This window comes from Poecilia formosa, unplaced genomic scaffold, assembly GCF_000485575.1.
Source record: "Poecilia formosa unplaced genomic scaffold, Poecilia_formosa-5.1.2 Scaffold142, whole genome shotgun sequence".
Lineage (NCBI taxonomy): Eukaryota > Metazoa > Chordata > Actinopteri > Cyprinodontiformes > Poeciliidae > Poecilia > Poecilia formosa.
Genome location: NW_006800081.1, coordinates 1,116,286 through 1,137,622, shown reverse-complemented (window position 1 = coordinate 1,137,622; position 21,337 = coordinate 1,116,286). Strand labels below are relative to the sequence as shown.

Here is a 21,337-nt window from a genome sequence, read left to right as displayed (position 1 = left end):
AATACTATATTTCAATTAAGCTGCAGCTGCAAAATGTTCTCACAAAAATCAAAATCATCCCACTTCCACCAACTTCCTTGACAGATATTTGACCTGTTGTGTGCTGGTGTGGAAAAGTGTTTGGCTTTCGCTTGACATTCTATAAAAAGAGATTTTTTCTAACAGAACAGTCATGAATTTTAACATTTAACAAGCTAACTGAGGATAAGCTCAACACATATCCGCCTCACCACATGTTCCTCATTTTAAAGTGAGATAGTGAGATTGATCATCTTACCTGGTTGTGGTGTTCAATGCCCATGCTGATGGTGTTGATAAGAATTGCAATCATAATGCCCCTGCTGAAGTACTTGCTCTCCACAATACCCCACAGTTTCCTTCTCATATCCTTCCAAAGGTCCCTACAACGTCCAAAACACGTCCTCCTTCGCCTCCTCTCCTCGTTTTTCTTCCCCTCTAAGTGGTTCTCCTCTTTGTCTGTTTCCTTCACGGCATCCTCTTCGTTCTCTTCCCCATCCTCCTGTCCCGCAGACCTCGAACCTTCTTTCAAACAGATAGGGCACTCCTCGGGGCTCTGGACAGTCAGGCTGATGGAGTTAGCTTGAGCCTGGGAGTCATGGTTCTGCTTGCCGTGGTGTGGACATTTGGGTGCTGCGGGGAAGCAACAACACAAGTCTAATCGTGACCACAGTCTTGAACAGTTTGCATGTTAATCTCCCAGACTTAATATATTTAATTTCTCTTCAATAATTTGCCTCTTACTTACATCTTTGGTGCCTCAAATGATGCCGATCTCCGTTGACATTCCCTCCCCCTCGCCTGTTGCCCCTGCCTACACTCGCCGGAGCAGGCTTGCCTCTTAGAGTGTAGTAGAGGGCTGCTGATCTCCTCTTGGCCTTGCGAAGGACGTGACAGACCAGCTGGAAGAGCTCTTCGTAGCAGTCTCCTGGCTCAGCCATGCTGGCTAAGGTGGAAGAGGACAGGCACTGCGCTCTTTGCTCCTGCATCAGCTGGTGCTCCCGCTGTTTGGTCTCTGAGAATTGGGTGGCGATGACCACCAGGCACAGGTTGATCATGAAGAATGAACCAATCTGGATGAGGGAGTGGGGGAGGAAAAGGGGATATTCTAAATGAGTACAGCATACAAAGGTAAATTACTCCTTAGAGCCGATATGTGCAAAAAGCTGCAAATCAAGATGCAATAAACAAAAATGTGAAGTATTGGATTTTTCCCGGGGTAATTGCACACTTGTTTGTAGAAGCTCTCACACTTTCTGATTCCATTTGTGGAAATCGGGCACACATGCTGAAGGTCTCTGAGGTCTGGCCTCCTACCAAGCCAAGGCTGACTGGAGGAGACAGACAGAGCCAGCAACAAACCCAAGGCACAGTTCAGCGTCTGCCTTTCACTCTCTTTCTCTTTCTTCTCCGATTTAAATTTAACATCTATTTGAAATTAGACATCTGTGTCTGAGGAAAACCACTTAGAAGGTTGTTAACCTGTGGAGTCCTTAACTTTGGTCTGAGTGTCAAACCTAGTCATTTAGTAAATGTTTAATATAGACAATTATTTTAAGATTTTTTTTTTCTGTAAATTAGACAAGAAAGACATGTTAACAAACTAATCAAAAGATGTCCTCAAGTCCCTTAATGTTATCCTGTTTATATAAGAAACCTCACTGATTGGTGACATAAAAACATTAATTATAGATGGAAATATTGATAAAGTCTGGTGTATGCATATGCTGTTGAAGATTTTTCCTTATTGGGATGACCTGAACAACATAGAGCAACCTTAAAAATGGGTGAACAAAACAAGTTATTATTAAAATTATATATTTATCAAAACTTTCTGTTGTGAAACCTCTTCGACTTTTCCATGCGTTTTAACTTTGCTCCACACATAATATGTTTTATTGGAAACATTACTTTCAAAGAACAGATTTACTGAGATAAAATTATACAAAGGTGCATTTACAAATTAAAGTGGCTGCACATTTTTTTTTTGGTGGGGGGCGTCAGAGTAAGTACGGGTAAGTCCAGGTGACTGCCACACTTGTCAGATTTTTCAAAAAGTTAAGAAAAGCACGCCTCGTTCTTCTTCCACTTCACATTTAAGTGCTATCTGTTAATCTATCACATAAAATCCCTTTTGAAACACAGTGAGTTTGGTGAATGAATGTGGAAACGGCGAATTAAACTTTTACAAGGCACTTTAGGTGTACAAACAATTAGAAAATCTAAAGAGTTGGCACATTTTAGCGGTAGTAACAGGAATCATTTTGAAACTGCTGAAATAGGCTTTACACTGGTACTTTGAGCAGGTTACAAAACAGTGATTAGATCAATACTTGCTAACGCTGACAAACTGGAAAACCAGGCTGCTGGACGAAGAGAAACACTAGATACGTTTTCTATAAGCCATAGTCCCTTAAGGCAGATATATAAAAAAAAGAACACAGATATAAACACATCTTGAAGGCCAAAACATTTGGAACAGGCACGCTTAATAAAAGGTGCTCAGATATCAAATCCAAAACTAATGGCCTTCTACCTGTAGACTTTCATCTGCAATGATCAAAGATTTAGGGCAAGGTGAAGGAGAGTCTGGGCAACCCAGAGATATTTACAGAGAGAAACACACGGAGGGGAATTGTAGAAGGGAGGTGGAAAGAAAGGAGGAGAGACACCCATCTGTGGTCTGTGGGTCAAAGCAGGTCTGCAGGTGTGGGAGGCTTTGATTTCCCTCCAGGCTTGCATCTGTGCGAGTGTCTATTCTGTGATTCTGATCAGCGGACAGCTTTACGCATAATCAGGGGGGGCAGTCGAATATCACACATTTAGATCATCACTGCATTATGCATGCATGCGTGCACACACAAACACAATCCAATACGCACACATCTCACACCAGGTATGTTCCCACAAAAAAAAAAAAAAAAAAAAAACTACAAATGTTAATAGTAAGCCAAGCTTACTGCAGAGGACTTTTATAGATTTTGTTGTTGGTGCTGTCACATATATTTGAATGCATCGAAGATTATTCTTGTTGCAAATTGGACATTTCTTAGCATTTGTCCTTTACTTTTATTGAGTTACTCTCTTCAACGTGCCACAGTAGACGCTCTTATGGTTTCTCTGTGTATCAAGTGTCTCTCTGTAAAACATCATGGAGGTCAAACTTCTTGTCCTGACTTCTGTAACCCTGAATGCACAAGCTCAATAAACAGCAGTCGATTCAGTAACTTCGAAGGGATGTTTGAACACTTTTCAAACGATTTCATATAATTTGGAGATCATTTGTAGAGGGTTCGACGCTTTTTAACGGTACAGTTTGATCAAAATGAAACAGCTAATTACTTTAATGACTCCAACACTGTTTTGCTACCACAGGATGGCAGAAATGATTTAAGTCGCTCCCCATCCGCAGTGAAGACGCTTAAGAACAAAGGCTCTGGGAAACCGAAGCATGCAAAAGCCAAAAAAAAAAAAAAAAGAAGAAGCTAAAATTGTAAAACTGCTTCCAAAAACTTTAGACATCTGATATTCAAGGCATAGACAAACAAACAAAAATAATAACACAACGTCGAGTATTTCACCCTTAGGGACTGGGAATGAAATGACTAAAAACTGCAGCTGTTGTCGAAAACTGGCTTGCATGTATGAGTGATGCCTCACTCCACTTTTTTAATATTGCTGCTTTTCACATTTCCAAATTATAATTCTCTAAAATATTTTGGTAACACTTTATTTGAATGAATGTGCATAAGACTGACATGACACTGTCAGTTTTTTTTTGTTGTATTTTAATTTTAAATTTGCATTTACAACCCTGCCAGCATGACCAGGTGGGCCCCATATGGGGAAAAGGAGGGCAGACCAGATGGGTCCCATATGGGTTTGTCCACAGGTTCCACGATGGCCCCACATGGGTTTGCCCATGTAGAGCCACAGCCCACATGGGCCCTACATGGGCCCTACACAGTGGTGGGCCCACATGGGTTTGCACATTTAGGGCCCATGTATGGCCCATGTGGGCTGTGGCCCTACATGGGCAAACCCAGGTGGGCTTTCAGGGAACATTACATTTGTTAAAGTATTCACCTGGTCATAGAAAAGTGACTTGTATTGTAGCTTTTTTATTGCAGGACAGAGGGACTTAATCCTGTTTGCAGTCAACCAAACGGACACCGAGGGCAGAATAAAATAGCCTTCAGTGCAGTGTCAGCTGGTACTTTATGGAAAACATCTGCTGAATCTCACTACGCTACGTTCTTGCACTGGACGTTTCAAGTCGATCCTCCCCGCCCATTTGTCTTACTCTGCATTAAGCTCAAGTTACGTAACTTACACCTCTCTTCCTCCGTCCTTCAGATATTGATTGCAGATTGTCTTTTATGATGTTATTTTATTTGAACGACCTTTCAGTACTTGAAATTAAAACCCTTATTCAGTAACACTGCTCAGTGGAACACTTAAGCACTTTAATAATCAAAAGGTTTGGCAGAACAGAGCTGCTGTAAAGAGTAACATGAACAAACTCAATCACTTCTCAATGTTCTTACCTAAGGACAGTCCAGACCTGACTTTTTACAGCCCAAACCTGAAAAGCTGGTTTACATGCAGACCTCCACTTTCACTTTTCTCGTTTTTGTGTATCAAGGTAAGTTATGTTACTTGATATTTAGGCTGTGTGTGCACATTTTTATGGTGTCCTCCCAAAGCAGCGGCAGTCATCATCTGTGCTCTAACAAAGAGTTTTTGTCAACAAGAGAAACCGATAAAGATATTATGGGAGATATTAAGATATTAAGCAAAACAAGCACGTAGTATCGCATCAAACAGAGCACGTTTTATTGATAAAAAGATATTTAAAAAAAAACACTGAATTTAGAATAAATGTTCATGTAATGATGTAAAACTGAGAGTGTTGGTTTAGAGTGTATTCTCCATATGGCTGAACTCAGAAATAGGTTTCAAGACATAATTTTATCCTTCCAAAGACAACATTCAGGCCTGGCCAAAAGACTTCAAAAATTCATGGAAGAATGTGTTATAGCTATACAAAATCAGTCTTGAAACTTTGATTTATACTTCCAAATGACCTAAGTGATTATTTGGCATAACAAACCAAAGCTGAGGATTACCAAGAAAACATTAAACCCACAGCAAAACATGTGGAGAGGCAACATCAGGCTCTGGGGTTACTTTATTGAGATTTATATCCAAGCTTTTTAATTTGGGATCAGCTTTATATTGCAGTTAGCATAGGCCATGACCCTTCAGTTATCTGCTAAAAGCTAAAGATGAAATGTGTTTTGTACCATGAACAAGCAAATCAATAAAGTACGGCCAGAGTCCAGAACTGCATGAATCAGAAAATCTGTGGGGGACACTCGATGAGGACGACGGTGCCACTTAATCAGGGGTTTGTATACTTTTGAAAGCTGTTGTATCTCTGGCTAACTGAGTGGGACAAACAGCAATTTGTCTTTGAGAATATGGCACTTTCTGTAATTTAAAAAAAAATGCATAAATAGAGTTTTTTTTTTTCCTCTTATTGCCCAAATAATGCTTTTTGTGATAAAACAGAGCCAGCACTGCGACGTGCTGTTTGCTTAACAAGGTGGTTTAGAGTGCATAGCTCCCTTTGCAAAGAGGTTTTGTAAATTAAATAAATGCACAAACTCTGGTTTGCTGCCAAGGGTAAAAATGCAGTCTTTATTTTATGTCAAACATTTAACCCTTTGAGGAAGCATAGCACATGTGTTGAGCGGTGTTACTTACAATGATGAGAAGGATGAAGTAGATGAAGTTGTAAAAGGAGTGAGCATCCATCACATAATACATGATCTCCACCCAGCCCTCTAACGTTATCACCTAGGGAAAGAGATGGAGCAAACGACATTAATTTATGAATGTGCTGGATTTTATAGATCTCTTTGCAAGAATGGAACCGACCTGGAAAATGACGATCCAGGCATACACAATGTTGTCAAAGTTGATTGCTCCTTTGTGGGGGTTAGTGCTTCCAGTATGGCACCGTGTGTAGTACTGGTTCCAGTTGATGCACAGACCCAGAGCTTCACCAGCGCCGCTGCCATTCGACAGCGGCTCAGGACTCAGGCCCAGAGACTGTCTGTGCAGAGCGTCTTCCTTATCCAGACAACATATTCGCCCTCCTTCCCGCCTCGCCGGTACATCAGAGCATGACATGATGCCGTTATCAGAAGCCAGGGAGCAGATGAAGGGCCGCTCGTCATCCTCTTCTGGTCGGTAGTAGGGAGCCGGCAGCGTCATGCCTGAAGGTCTGTGCCAAAAAAAAAAAAAAAAAAAAAAAAAAAAAAGATTTTTATCCTGTTTAATAATATGTTTTACATTTCTCGTGGAGATTCCCGTGAGAAGGGCAGAAGTGAGAAAGAAACAGGAAGGAAAAATGATGAGATATTTTACAGGGAGCCTTCTCTGAATAAATCTCCCCAAAGTATTATAAATAATAAAAACGCGAAAGTGATACTGAAAGTACGGGGAATACAAATCTAGATGCCTCCATCCCACTCGGATGTTAACGTCACATTTCTCTACGACATGCATGGGGCAAGGTGTACATGTTTTCGACATAAACACCATCTCTTCCGAAATCATTTTACATTTTTAGTTGTTTGTGTAAAAGAAAATCCAGTGAAAAAACTGGAAGTTTCTCACACATCCAGCCTTATTTCACAATGTTATCTGATGTACGCAGGCTAACAATGTTCAGTGTGGGACAACTCTGTACACATAGACAATTATTTACACATTTGAATAAGTTTTATTATTTCTAGAGTGATTTTAACCATTTTTTTCTGATTTATTTCATTTGTATCTTAAATAAAGACAAAAATAGGCCACCACGTTTCATTTGACTCAAATTGGGATAGTGTTGCATTTGCTACAACTATATCATTTTTCAGCGAGCAATAAAACATTGTTACACTGCGTACAGTCTGGTATGTTTTGCATCGTACTCAGATCAGTTTTCAGTGGCAATAATTTGGAAAGTTGTGGATCCCTTTATACTAAAATATGTATCTTAATACATGTGGAATGCAGTTTTTAATCAAGTTTTCCATTTTGCTGTTCTTTCAGCTATGCAATTTGAAAGAAAAGTACTGTAGCAAAGCTGCTTCAGTGAATTGATTCAGAAACCCAAAATGGAGCCAACAACAACAAAAATGAGTAACAATATTTAATATTTAAGTAAATCACAGAGAAGGATATTGGGAGTAAGACAATGCATGTCAGCTGGATTGTTCAAATACAGCTGAAGCATTTATTAGTAAAATATGAAAGATTTATGAAGCATTTCCTGAAAGCAAACACTTTTATTCACTCCTCTTGTCTTTTCTTCTGTCTGTCCTTTCCAATTATCACATCCATATCCTCTCCCTTGAGGATTTTCAGACTTTCCCAATCATCTCTGTTTGTTGTTGTCGTCTGTCTTTCATTTTAAATCCAATCCTTTTGATCTAATCCTTTCTCTTCCTGCAGATGCCAGGGCTGATAAAGTATCCGCATACCTCCACTGTATGGTTCAGGTATTCCGACAGCAAAGAAGTGTACCATGATCAATAGTAGCACTTTTTTTTCCCAGTTCTTTAAAACAAGCTTATGAAACGTACAATGCAAGCACAATGGAAGCTGCAGCACAACGGATGACATCGCAGTGTGCGCAGTGTCACAACTGTAACTGTAAAGGACTGCTTGGCTGCTATTCTTGGCAAGCTATTATATTTCAAGAGCCATGCGCTCTGCTCTCGCTTTGCCTTTTGGGTGGACTCCCACTGCCCTCAATGCCCACCACTAATCACAGAGCGGTGGCAACATCGTGTCAACGGTAAAGAAAGAGAAGAGGAAGAAAATGTGGGAGCGATCAAAACCAATATTGTCATTGCAAAATTCAACAGCACTGCTGCAATTTCTTCTAATTTTCCCAATTCGGTTCAGAATACATTTCTGAAACTCATTGAACAGCTTGGTCACTACTGGTCGTCCATCCATCCATTGTAGCTGCTTGCGTTTGCAAGGTCGGAGGGTGGGTTGATGGCTACCTCCACACATCGATAGCCAAGGATAATTTGCCAGTCCAAAGCCGGAGAGGCGAGGCAAATAGCTGAGGGACATGATGAGACGTGCTCAGTGACTGAAAGTGGACAACATGTCTGCTAGGCAGCGTACTCCTGCTCCTGTGTTGTTTATTTTTCCTCTTCTTTTTTGGCTCCATGTGACACAAAGCAGGTTTTTGTGATTTTAATGATCGAAATGGAGAACTGGAGGTGTACAGGGTTATACGGCTGCACTTTTATTTAGAAGGCTGCACCTGGTCAGGTAGTAAAATGAAAGTGAACATAATGTGATGTGCTTAAAGTCTAAAAAAAAAAGGGCAACAGAGTCCATAGCCAGATGCGACTCATAGCTTCAAAAAACTTCAGAAATGTTTGTTCTTTAGATAGAATTGGTTTCACCTCTAAGCACACATGCAGGATGTAAACCTGAAGTTAAGAATACACGTCTGATTTAAAAAAAAAAAAAAAACAACCTCCATATCCAAACTCATCATAGTCTTAGACATAAATTCAGTTTTTAGTGTAAAAAATTAAAAGAAATTCCAACAAAAAGATTGCTTCAATTCAAGGAAGACATGAAGGGAAGGAAGAAAGACTACTGGAGCATGAATGAAGGTTGTTGTCCCCCCTGCTTAGAGACTTGGCATCACACAGCATGGCATAGCACAACCTGACTTCACACTGAGAAGACACCTGCCAGTGGAGAGCGAGGTGGAGGCAAGGACCAAGAAGTGGGAGTAACACAGAAAAGCTGTGGTACGTGTAAAAAAAAAAAAAAGGTCAGAAACAAATGGCAGATCGAGACAGGAATTAGCCTGCTGGCTTAAACAACACGGAAAGGACACTCTACACACTGTACTATTAAAATGTATTTTGTGATTACGTTGGCCTTTTTAAAAGAAACAACTGCATCTTGGAAAAGATGTAACTTTCAGGAAAAAAAAAAATACAGAACATGTAATCTTGTTGGAACTTGTTAAAAACTAAACCACTGAGGACAAAATAAATCATGCAGGCCGACAGAGGGAGGCTATAAAATTGCCAAGCAAATGCTGCACTTGACAGCGGCACTTAGCCCACTTCATTATAACCTCGCAAACATATGCCCTTTACTTAGCATAATAGTCCTCTAGCACTAACTCACACCTTTCTAATTAAGCACTCCAGCCCCACTGACTACATCCAGTGCAATGATATAAAGAATACACAGGCATAATGCTTTGGTTCAGTAATAGGTGAGATGAATGCACACATCAACTCCTACATGAATCATAGCAGGAGTGTGCGTCAGTCTCTAGATGTGCCTGTGTCAATGTGGTAAAGAGCAGTGTAGTTTTAACACATATTAGCGCGCACACGTGTTTGCATGTCTTTCAGAGGCAAGCATGAAGAAAATGCAATCAAACAGAGTTCAATAAGAGTCCTGCACTCAGACACAGTGGGTGATGCCGTCACGTGGCGTCGTAAATATGGAGGGCTGCAGCTGGAAACTAATCGCGTTCACAGTTGCAAAAGAGAAAGACTCCTGTAACAGTTTTTTTTTGTTTTTTTTTGGCGTTTAAGAGCCAGATGGAGAAGAGAATCTGCAGGCAGCGGCGAAAAAAAGATTAACGATGAAAGCATGTAAATGAGTTTTGCTTTCTGGCTTATTCAAAATATGCTAAGATAATTTGTAAAAAGGAACATTCACAGAGAGTTGATAGATTTCTTGGCATAATATTGGTTTGATGAGGTGAAGAAACGTGGAAAGCAAACATTAGGGGTTTTAGGAAGAAGTGTCACAAATCCCACTTGAGCGTCCTTTTTTTTCCTTTTTACTCACATGGTGAAGTTCTCCTCGGGGTAGCATCGGTTCCTCAGGAGTCCCGCCCATAACTGCACGCCGATGATGCCGAAGATGAAGAAGACGAAGAAGCAGAGAAGCAGCACATTGCCCAGCATGGGGAGAGTGTCTAGCAGCAGGTTCACCAGAATCCGCATACCTGCAGGGATTAGCATTTTAATCAGTCTGTAGGAGAAAAATATTACTGATTGAAGAAAAAAAGAAATAAATAAAACATTTGCATGTATTTTATCTTTTTACACATTTCCACTAAAATTACATTACAGAAATGCCTTTCTTTTGGCCTAAAGCTTTGCTAGGTCCCCTTATAGCAAACTGAAACGTGAGAAAACCAAAAGCAGTTGACTGGTTTACACCTTATGTCATTAACAGTAGACGGATGCGTTGGTAAACCCAAGAACCTAAGAAGCATTCATCCACAATATAAGTAGCAGTATCTACATAAACTACCTGTATAACCTTTTTATAAAGCATTCAGCCTGTGTAGCTAAGCAAAAATGGTGCAGAGCAAGGGTTTTGGTTTTTCTTAGTTTCGAGACATTTCAGAGATAAACATGTCTGCCTTTGCACCGTATGATACCGTCGTGTCACAATGAATCGTTCAAATCTGGCCATGTACTTGGTGGCGACCTCTACCTGGTCTGCAGTGTGGTTTATGTTTTTAAAATCGGTTTAGTTTCTAAACTGCTTGGCCGTTTTTGTTTTTTTTTGTGTTCTCGATTGCTTTCCGATTCAGCAGAGGTCTGAAAGCTGAAAGGGATTCCGAAAGCTTTTGATTTAATTATGCGCGAGAAAATTCGAATTAATTTTTAACCAGCAGCTGAGATTTGACATCGCACAAATCAAAACTGCAGAAAATCTCCACATAAATAGAGAAAATAAAACACCAAGAAAAACAAATATATATTTGGCAGCAGCTTGAAATGAGCTCATTCAAAGATCAAATGAAACATCAGCGACACTGATGCATTTCCAGACTACATGAGGTCACAGTCATGATGAGATGAGGCCTAATTGCAGAAATGCGAGTGTGTCCCCTGTCGAATAATGATGACCTTGTCCCCTGTTGATGAGCCTGTATCACTGTGATGACATACTGAACTGATACTGTGATTAGAAGAGCATAATGACAACTGATTGGTCTAATGAGCGAGTGAGGTGAGACCCCTATGATGAGATCACTGCACAGAGACGGCGTTACCGTGAAAGTGTACCATCCACTCATCAAAAGTGTGTGTTGTTTCTCTGAGCTTTAATTCACGAGAAACAGCTCAGCGGTCGGTTAATGTGTCTCAACAGTACATGTAAGCTGCTATCAGAAAGAGTGACAGAGGGAAAAAAAAGCTGTGGGAAGGAAAGAGACAGAGGAGCCAGAAGGAGAAGATAATTATATTTGCAGAAGTGGAAAATACCTGTAGCTTATTCACTACGCAGTCACAGAGCAATGTAAACACAGAGGTTGTCTTTTTGAAAATCTTAACATTCCTTGAAAAAGGCTCCCTGATTTTCAAATGCACAGCTTGTAGCACCGCTGGCTCGCAGCAAGAAGGCCCTTGGTTCAAATCCAAGGATTCTGTATGGAGTTTGCATCTTTTCGCCATGCATGTCTGGGTTTCCTTTGGGTACTCCGGCTTTCTCCCATTATCCAGAAACAGCTGTTCGGTTAATTGATTACTCTAAATTGCCCATATGTATGAGAGTGTGTATCCAGTGCTGTTTCTCCTTTTTGTCTCTGTGTTAACCTGTGATAGACTGGTGACCTGTCGAGGATGTATCCCTGCCTCTTGCCCAATAATCGCTGGAGAAAGGCACCAGTTCCCCATGACACTGCACAAGCAGGTATATGAAGTTTTTTTTTATTTTTTTATTCCCTAATAACTTTACAATTTTACCAATACGAAGAAAAGCACAACCCCTGGCAGTTACTAAGTAAAAAAGCATTTACCAACACAAGCCAACATTTTTAGTGCCTTATTTAAGTTTATGTTTCTTTCTTTTTTTGCTGACTGTAAGCTTTGGATAGATTTTATTTTCTCTCTCACAACCTTGTTCACAGTGTGTGGTGGCAAGATAATTTTCAAGCAATAGTATATATATATATATAAAACCAAAATTATTTCTTTGTAGTTCTTTTCTAAGCAGGCAAAATTTCTTGTCGCAATTTACAACAGCAGCAGCAGCAAATGTTTGTATGTTACATTTAATTTTACTTTTAAGATATTTTTAATTCAAGTATGATTCAAAATTTTAAACCTGATATAATGATGACAAATCCTACTTAAATTAAGGGATTTATTATACCATTGTCAATCTAAATTTAATATTTAACCATTAAAATCCCTGTTATAATCCCTAGCCTCCTGAAATATACCCTTCTGAAGTCCGTCATGGCGCACCGAATGATTAAGTGTTGCAGTTGCAAAGGGTTAATAGTTTGAGTCATGCAGAACTGATTTGACCGTTTCCATAGCAACAATCAGAAGCAAGACATTCCCTGAGAACTACAGACTCATTGCAGCTATGACCTCATCTATGACATAGATCAAAGAACATCTGAGGTTATGAATGCTTGGATCTCAAAACAGGAGGATATATCCAAGCCTCTGTTTGAATCTTAAGCTCTGTGTTCTTTAACGATTTTACCGATGGAACAGGTCGTAGCTACCGTGTTTTTCCCCCTGACTTTTAGCGCTGGATATTTGATCACCACAGGGGTAAGGAAGATTTTTAATAAGATCCTTCCTGATGTAACTTTTGACATTAGTAGTTACAAGGACGAGTCTATTGAGTACGACGAATTCGACGCCTATCTTTTCAACCCTTCCCCGACCGTGAAACAAACTTCCCCGAAAGGCCAAAACTCACAGCAAACTTCCCCGGCTGGGAAAGTTTGCGTTGAGTCAGACCATCGTGGGAGTTTTCAGACCGATCGGTCTGAAAACTCGTTTCAGACAGCTCTGTCTGAAAGCTCATATCGGACGGCTCCGTCTGAAATGAGTTTTCAGACAGATCTGTCCCCGGCTGGGGAAGTTGGCGGTGCAGAGGAGGCCGATGAGTGTAAAAGCTCAACCTCTGCACTGACAAAAGTGGCGTTGGAAGACCGGACTCAGAGAGCTGTTCAAGGGGAAGATCTGGCCAATCTTCCAAAACAGCAAACGTCCTCGGCTGAGGAAACGTCCTCTGGAAAGCGGAGACCAGACTATCAAACACTAACTTCTGTGCTCCAAAAAAGGGCCAGAGAAGAGGATATATACGGTGTTCGTGCTCTAAATAAGTCAAAATACGCCGCCTGCAGCACTTGCGAGAGCAAGGCTAAATATCAGGCCAACCGCCCAGTTAGAAATCATTGTTGTCTGTTATCTTGACCTGATAACTTCAGCAAGATTTAGTCCACGAGATTTAGTTGTCGTCCTCATGTTAAATGTGAGGTGGACTGATTTAAAAATAGGATGGCGGATTTAGCTTTGTTAAATTTGTAACCGGAAATATAACTAAACTCATTGATAGTTTTAAGTAGTTGAGGGATTGAGCGCTTCAGATTAGACAACTTTAAAATAATGTTGTCTGCAAATAGTCCGATGTTAGATTCAATACTTTTTATTCTGACAACCCGTATGTTTTGATTGTTCCTTATGGCAAAAGCCAATGGTTCAATTGCCAGAACACAGAGGAGGGTTTAGAGGGGACACCCTTGACGTGTTCCCCTAGCTAGATTAAATGAATCGGATATCATCTTATTTGTTATAACTGAGGCTGTGGGTTTATTATAAATTATTTTAATCCAGGTTATGAAATAACCTGGATCCGTTCTGATCAGGTTCAGAAAGAGATGGTAAAAATTTCTCAAGCCCAAGTGCTAGTACTTTAGATATTATTTTGGCGTCAGAATTTATAAGAGAGATTGNGTTACTAAGTAAAAAAGCATTTACCAACACAAGCCAACATTTTTAGTGCCTTATTTAAGTTTATGTTTCTTTCTTTTTTTGCTGACTGTAAGCTTCTCTCTCACAACCTTGTTCACAGTGTGTGGTGGCAAGATAATTTTCAAGCAATTGTTGTTATCCTGATATATATATATATATGTGTGTGTGTGTGTGTGTGTGTGCGTGTGTGTGTGTGTGTGTGTAAAGGCAGAGAGAAAATTGAACTAGGAATAACTGCATTGAGGACTTTGAGCGTCTTTATGCAACCACCTTAAGAAAATTGTATATTTCCTTGAGTTCCCCATTTTTTAAGAGTGGATATTTAAAGGAGAATACTGTGTGCCGTTTATGCTCCAGGGAAACACAAAGTCATGGACTCATTTCAATTTTTAGAAATCTGATCAATCAAGGTAAGGTAAGGTGATTTTATTCATACAGCGCATTTTCTGCAACAAGGCAGCAAAAAGTGCTTTAAGTGAATCAGAAAGAAATACAAACAAAACAAAAAACAAGAAAAAAAAATCTTTTTGGACTTACTTTCTCTACTGCTTTCCAGAAAAAAAGTATTTTGAAAAATCTTGGTGCATAAAATCATTACCTTTCTATCTTTTCATTGTCAGTGTACATCTGTTTGTGTTGGGACTGGGGAGGATCCACCTCTGGACTGAAGTAGAAATCACAACAGGCTTTGGAAAATCCAAATTTATTGGAAATCGAGGAAATATCAATGATTCTCGTGCAGATTGTTTTGTATGCTAAAATAGTTCCTCAAATATATTTCAATTAACCTTTGGATTTTATGTTGGACAATTAATCTGAACCGGTTTGTCATCTCTGGCTGATTTGTTTCGTCAACTTTAAATGGGAAGCAGTAACACTGCTATCGTGCTGATGGCTGGAGGCGAGTCTAAATGTATTTGTTCCCCAGGGTTCTTGTCATTAGGCCACTGCTCCATTAGGCCTAATTGGCTGGAGAGAGGAAGAGATGGATTGAGGGAAACAAAGGGGTAGAGAGGGAGACAATCTGCCAAAAAAATATGGTGTGCGAACTCAGTAACAAGGAAAAGAAGGAGGAACCGAATGAAGACAAATCATAAAATGGAGAATACAAACAAAGCACATCTTATGGCGGAAAAATGTTAACTTTTATTATCAATATTTTCTCTTTTTTACGGTGGCACTAAAAAATATATCTACCCTCCTCCATCCTCGTCTACCCGTCTTCACTTCTAGCCTTTTCACCGATTTCTTTTTATATTTTTATTATTTGTTTGTCAGCTGCTGCTGTTCTCATATAAAGATGGATGCCTCAGCTTGCACCACACTGTTAACACATTTTTTGGCTCCCTGCCTGAGCCTTTCACCAAAGGAAAAGAAAATCCTCTCTTCCCTTTTCTTCCCCTCCTTTCAGTTTCTGTGGTATTTGTTGCCCCCCCAACAGTTCTGTCTAGCACCCCTTTTCCATCACACCAATTTCCTCAAAAACAAAGTTTAACACAACAGCACGCATTCACGTATGCCACACACTGCTATTATCTGCTCCTTGTAGGAGGGTTACAAATTGAGGTGTGTGAGGGGTCAGGGAGTGCTCATGCTGCCTTTGTACCTGTGGGCAAAGTAGCAATCCAGCTGAAGAAAGAACAAATAGCTTTATCCCCTTGGTTCTTCACTTCAGACATTCTCAACACAGAGTAGGAGTTGCACACACTAATTATGCACAGAAGTATGCATATGTTGCACATCAATACAAAGTAGATGCATATAAAGGCCCTTGTGCAACAGTCTACAAAAGATAGATAAACAATATCTTAATGTTAGAGCTGCCTATGAGCTACGTATGCAAAGATAAACCCGTATATCTGCACAGGCAAGGAGGGAAACACAATCGTCAGCAGAAGGGCAAATTTGCTTGCAACCAGTCCACTTTTCTCCAAAGCGCCGTACGCACTCGTCTTCATACATTTTCCGAACCATTTCCCTAAGTGCTGCCGGTGTACCAAGTATTTGACCGAGCAGGTTCCTCTTTTATAGCTTCGACGGAAGGACGGCTTGCTCGTCAGAATATGCCAAGTAAAACAAGAAGACAATGTATGTGTTTACCTCGCTAAAGCCACTCGCCAAATTAGAATGGACATTTTTGCAAAACAAAACATCATTGACGCATTCACAGTTTGCATCCGCATGAAAACCTGTACTGGTACTTTAGGCGTAAAAAAAAAATATGAGTTTTAGAGAACTTTTCAGAGCAGAGCTTTTTACATTTATAAGTCTGTTGCAGACTTGACAAAATGTTGATTTTGAAGCAGTACAACAGACAGAACAATGTATTTTGTTTTTCCTCACTCATACTTTGCACTCCACCATCACTACCCTAAGAGTGTAATTAAAGTTTTTTTTCTCCAACATTCTCACTTTTTTCTGCTATTGTGAAGACAATGACTGAGAGAAAGTGACAGACAGTGTCATAGAGGAAGAAGGGGAATGTAATGAATAGTCCGGTAAAGCGTCTTTGTTGAGATCTTACAGACATAAAACCTGGCAAGTCGGTCTAAGTAGCTAACAGAACTGCAGATATTGATTCTATTATCAGGCAGTTTTTTTTGTTGTTGTTGTTGTTGTTTTTTTGCCATATGTGCAGAACTCAATTCAGGATGCGATAGATTGATTGGGATACTATGGGGAAGATTAGTTGTGCTCAGGACATTCTTCCTTTCCTGTTTCATGTGTTAAGCCAAGCACTGCAGCCTTCTGGGGCAGCATGGGTCATTTTAGATTTTTTTCTTTGAAATCCTACTAAACATACAAACCATAAAAAAATAAAATAAAAATCTATATAAAACATATAGTGGACAAAAGTAAGTGTTTCACACATATTTTTTTTCAATACTCAAATATTCAAACAGCTTTCATCTATTTTCAACTTTCTACACAAATGTACAGCAATGACACGACTCCAGGCCTTGCTGGTTCAGGCTAATTGCTAATTATTATGACGACAAGCTGCCAATTATGGCAGCCGTACAAATAAATCGATAGGATCTGGAAAACCTTGCTGGAGAACGGAGTATTAGATGAGGAGACTGGGTTTATGGTCACACACTGATCACTGAAGCAGCATTAATGTGTGGTTTGTAAATTAGATAAGGCCGTGACTCAAGGTTTGAGCTGACTTTGTTATGAAGCATTAGATGAAAGTTTAATCATCCCCACCAGGAAATTGTGGTATAAGGATGGCGAAAAAAAAAACAAAAAAAAAACAACTCCCAGAGATGCAGGAAAAATGAAATTCATCTACATGAATTTTCATGCAACTGCATTTCAACTCGATGCAAACTGACAGACAGATGTGACGACACAGAGAAGCTCAAAAAAAAAAAAAAGGAAAAAAAGCTCAAGCTGTAGATTGAAGCACAGGTCAACTTCAAATCATAAATACAAAGACACACTCACAATGCATGCAATCTCCAGTTAAAAAGAAAAAAAATAAAATACTTAAGCTTTTCTCACTTGGGACTCTGTTGATGGCTTTCAGGGGCCGAAGAACCCGAACCGTGCGAATGGCCGACAAGTTGATGTTTTGCAGGTCCAGGGAGTACTCCACCATCCTGGATTCAAAGACATTAAAAGAAACAAACATCAATTTCTCCTTTTTTTATTCAAAATATATCAAGTGTCACAATCCACTCAAATGTTTTTGAAGTATATAAGTGTTGGCTTCCACCCGTGTTTGACAGGGGCTGGAAATCGCCACCCACTCTTGGCAAAATGCACGTAAATTTAGGAAGTGTTGAGTAAATGCGATCAAATTATACGCTACTGGCAACTCAGAAAGCGTTTTGATTTCTACAACAGATCTGCTGAAAGCAGTAATGTGCCTGAGCTGCATTCTGAATCCCCCCCACCCCGCCCCGCCTCCTCTGCTCAGCTGGTGCTTAATATGACTTCACAGGTACTGACCTGAACACAACGTACCCGTTATGACACGAATCATTAACGATTACAGCAATCAAACCATAGCACTTAGTTTTTAAAGCATCAGAACAACTCTTTTGGGACGTTTTGTCCACATCAATCAGTCATCAGCCAGTCATAAAAAAAACAGACAAGGAGAGCAAAGGTCATCTCCTCCCTCAGTCAAGATGCGCTCCAAAGCAGAATGCACATTTACAGAGAACTGTATGCAGTTTTTCTTATATATATATATATATTAACATCTGCAGCAACCGTCTTCAGAGTCAATCAAACCTAAGAGTAAATTAGAGAGATCGATTAACTTCACAGTCGTGTTTCTTGGAGTTCCAGAGGTCCAGAAACCTTCTTGCTACAAAACAACTGTGTTATTAAACACGCCGTCATAAACTGCGCACTTTTAATGATGTCCTTATTATTTAATTTTTAGTTAGTTTTGCTTAAATAACACAAACCATATTACACAAGAGTGTGAACAGAAGAAATGATGGCTTGTGACATTTTTGAATGGCCGGTACGAATTCTGATTTCCACCCCGTCACCTGGAGCTGCCAGAGCCTCAGCTGCATCAAAAAAGATGCTCCACGGAAAGGTGCAAGACTCAAGGAAGAGGGGCATAAAGTTACAAAGCACAGAGCTGAAGAATGACATGAAAGAGATACGGGAAGAAAAGGCAGAAATATGGATTCATTTTCTTCTAAGTGTCGCCTGCAGGATGTTGTGTCTCAGTCAGAGCCTGGCATCTGTTAGCAAGTCATTTTCACTGCATGGCTAAGCTGTTTGTGCCCCCAAACTCAAACCACTTTCACACGAGAGCAGTCACGCTGAAGTATACTGTATATGTGCCCGTCAAAGCGGCGAGTCTCCCTAAAAACGTGGCGAAAACTGCTACATGGCTCTTAATCGTCGGTTGCAGATATGGCTTAAGTGAATGAGGAAGTTCGTTGTTTGAGAACAAGTTTCAATTTCTCTGCAAATGGGATGTTTTTTTTTGTTTTTTTTTTCTTTTTTTGTATGCAGATGTAATTTGCTGGTGGTTATAACATTGGCAGGACAGCATGAAACTAACAGCCGCATCGCTGTCATATGATAACACCCAAATCTTATCTGCAGGCCCCAAAGAAACAAATCAATCTCTCTGTCTGTCACATGGACAGTGTTCGGAGCCATGTCATTTACAATATTATGATACTTTATTGATCCCACAGGGAAGTACTTTCTATTTGCCCTTCATAGTCACTTAAGAAAGGATTACTTGGTTTAACAACCCTTTATGCATATGGCAGAGCAAGCTAAAAATGCTGCAGTGAAATATTTTCTCCCTCTGCTTGCATCAATAGTTCGGTTCCTCCTGTCCCTGAAGCTCCTGCGGCCTGCGTTTGAAGAATACATTTCTTGAAGAGATGTAGAAGTGCAACAGACTAATTTTCTTTCCCCGCTTCATTCAATGGAGTAGAAATGCCACACCTGATGAAAATGTCAAAGTGTAAAGAAAGGCACAGCCGTTGTTTTGGTGGTCAGACTTCTTTTCAGCTACATATAGGGGTCCTATTAATGTAACGTTTATGAAAAAAATACTTTTTTTTTTACATATTTGTCAAAACTGTCACCATATCTAACATGGTGACAGTTATATAGATAATCTGTGAGAAAAATCCATCTTGTCCATGAGCTGCAACAGCGATCTGAAGAAATGTGCTGCTCTCGTTCAAAAACAACCAATCAGAGGCAGGAAAAAGATCTTAATGCTGTCAATCATCCTTGCGTACATGATGCTTGACAGCGCTTAGACCCTCCTCCTGGCAATGGTTGGTTGTTTCTGACCAAGTTGTGTATTTTTGTAGTCAGTACTGGGAGCGCTGGGAGAAGTCAGAGGAGCTTGATTTCTTTTCCTCACACATTATCTGTCTTATGCTGTCACAACAAATGTTTAAAACGCAGATTTAAAAAAAATAAAATAAAAGTGACATATTATAGCTTTAAACCCATCCTAGGCAATTCCACCATCACCATTTTTAAAGACTAAGTCTCACCAATAAATTTAATTAAGGTCACATGCGTGTGATGTGATGTGAAGTCTTGCAATACATCAAAATAGTGTATGTATTATGTTGGAAAATAAATGTCTATGGTAAATATAAAATACATTGTGCTAGTTTTTAATACTTATATACATTATGATGTGATGCACTACAATGATACAGCTATAAACTAATAAATATTATGCTTTTGTGTCTTGGAGAAATCTTTCTTTGACACAAATTGTTGTATTTTACAACAGCAAAGAAAGAAAAACTGTGCATTGCACACAAGACTCAATGAACCTTAAAGCATTTTATGCGACAAAATCCAATTATGGTGTCAAATGGCAGTGTTTAGAAGTCAGATGGACCAGCATGTGCAGGCCTGTGGAAATGTTTGTAGGTTATGCACAACTACGCTTGATCAATGCCTTTCTTGTGACGTCATTTAGGGGTGTGCATCATTAATCATTCTCTAATACTCATTAGTACAATGAATGAAAAGTGTTTCCAAACCTAATGAGTAATTTAGTTAAATAATAGCGATGTAACTGTTCACACACACACAGAAAAAAAATGTGATTATGATATTTTTTCATCATCTCGTTCTCATGCCGGTGCACATCCAGCTTTTCGCTGATCGGCCTGGTTTGCTCAAATAGTTCAAACACTTGGATGCTAGGTGCGTATGATTGATGGTAATCTTTTTATCTTTCCAATGCATTGTGTGTTTATATGTGTCTGTTCTATTAGGTAGTCTTCCCCGATGCACATCAATCACATCGGTTTGCTTGGAAAGGTAATTAGTGGACTGCCCCAAATGTCCTTTTCATGATTGTTCTCTTTTTCTCACGTTGCTTTTTTTGTGATACCCTTATCCCCACTTTGCTTTTATGTGACAGGCGTAGTGTGTGTGTGTGTGCGTGTGCGTGCGTGCGTGTGTGTGTGTTTGAGTGTGTGTGCTGCTTCACAAACAAGGATTTAGAGGAGATTGAGGGCAAAAAAAGACAGAAGATTTAAAAAGACGACTTTTACATAAAATACGCTGAAAAGATTTGGTAATAAAGATGCAAAAATGTGTTGTATTTACTTCCAAATTTGTGATATTTTATCATTTCCTTCTTCCCATGGGGAAAAAAAAAATATTTTTTTAGTTTAAACTGTTTATTACATGGAAGGGGTGTCCTTTGATTTTGATTTCTTTTAAATTCCATTCAGATCCACAAAATTAGTTTGTTACCTATGCAGTACTATTGAAAAATATTCTAGTCATTTTTTAAATGACATCAGGGAAGGTTTTGTATTACATACTTGTAATGGTCAATGTTGATCTTACATAAGTCAAGTCTGTAGTCTTGCAACATCAGTGCAACTTACTCTGAAACTTGAGTCTTAACCACTGACTAACATAATAATAATAATAATAATAATAATAATAATAATAATAATAATAATAATAATAATAATAATAACAAA

At 39.5% G+C, this 21,337-nt stretch overlaps 1 protein-coding gene across 6 annotated transcripts in view; it reads right to left on the bottom strand.

The window, feature by feature from the left end:
* Positions 1-21,337, bottom strand: part of LOC103145453 (voltage-dependent T-type calcium channel subunit alpha-1I) — a 164,058-nt gene that overhangs the window by 51,901 nt on the left and 90,820 nt on the right. For all 6 annotated transcript variants that reach the window (XM_016676850.1, XM_016676848.1, XM_007562899.2 and 3 more), the window contains 6 exons: positions 17,379-17,476; positions 9,928-10,087; positions 5,962-6,310; positions 5,788-5,880; positions 767-1,091; positions 278-651 (listed from right to left, as the gene is read on the bottom strand). In XM_016676850.1, coding sequence (XP_016532336.1) covers positions 278-651; positions 767-1,091; positions 5,788-5,880; positions 5,962-6,310; positions 9,928-10,087; positions 17,379-17,476 — 1,399 coding nt within the window. The remainder of the gene's footprint in view (positions 1-277; positions 652-766; positions 1,092-5,787; positions 5,881-5,961; positions 6,311-9,927; positions 10,088-17,378; positions 17,477-21,337) is intronic.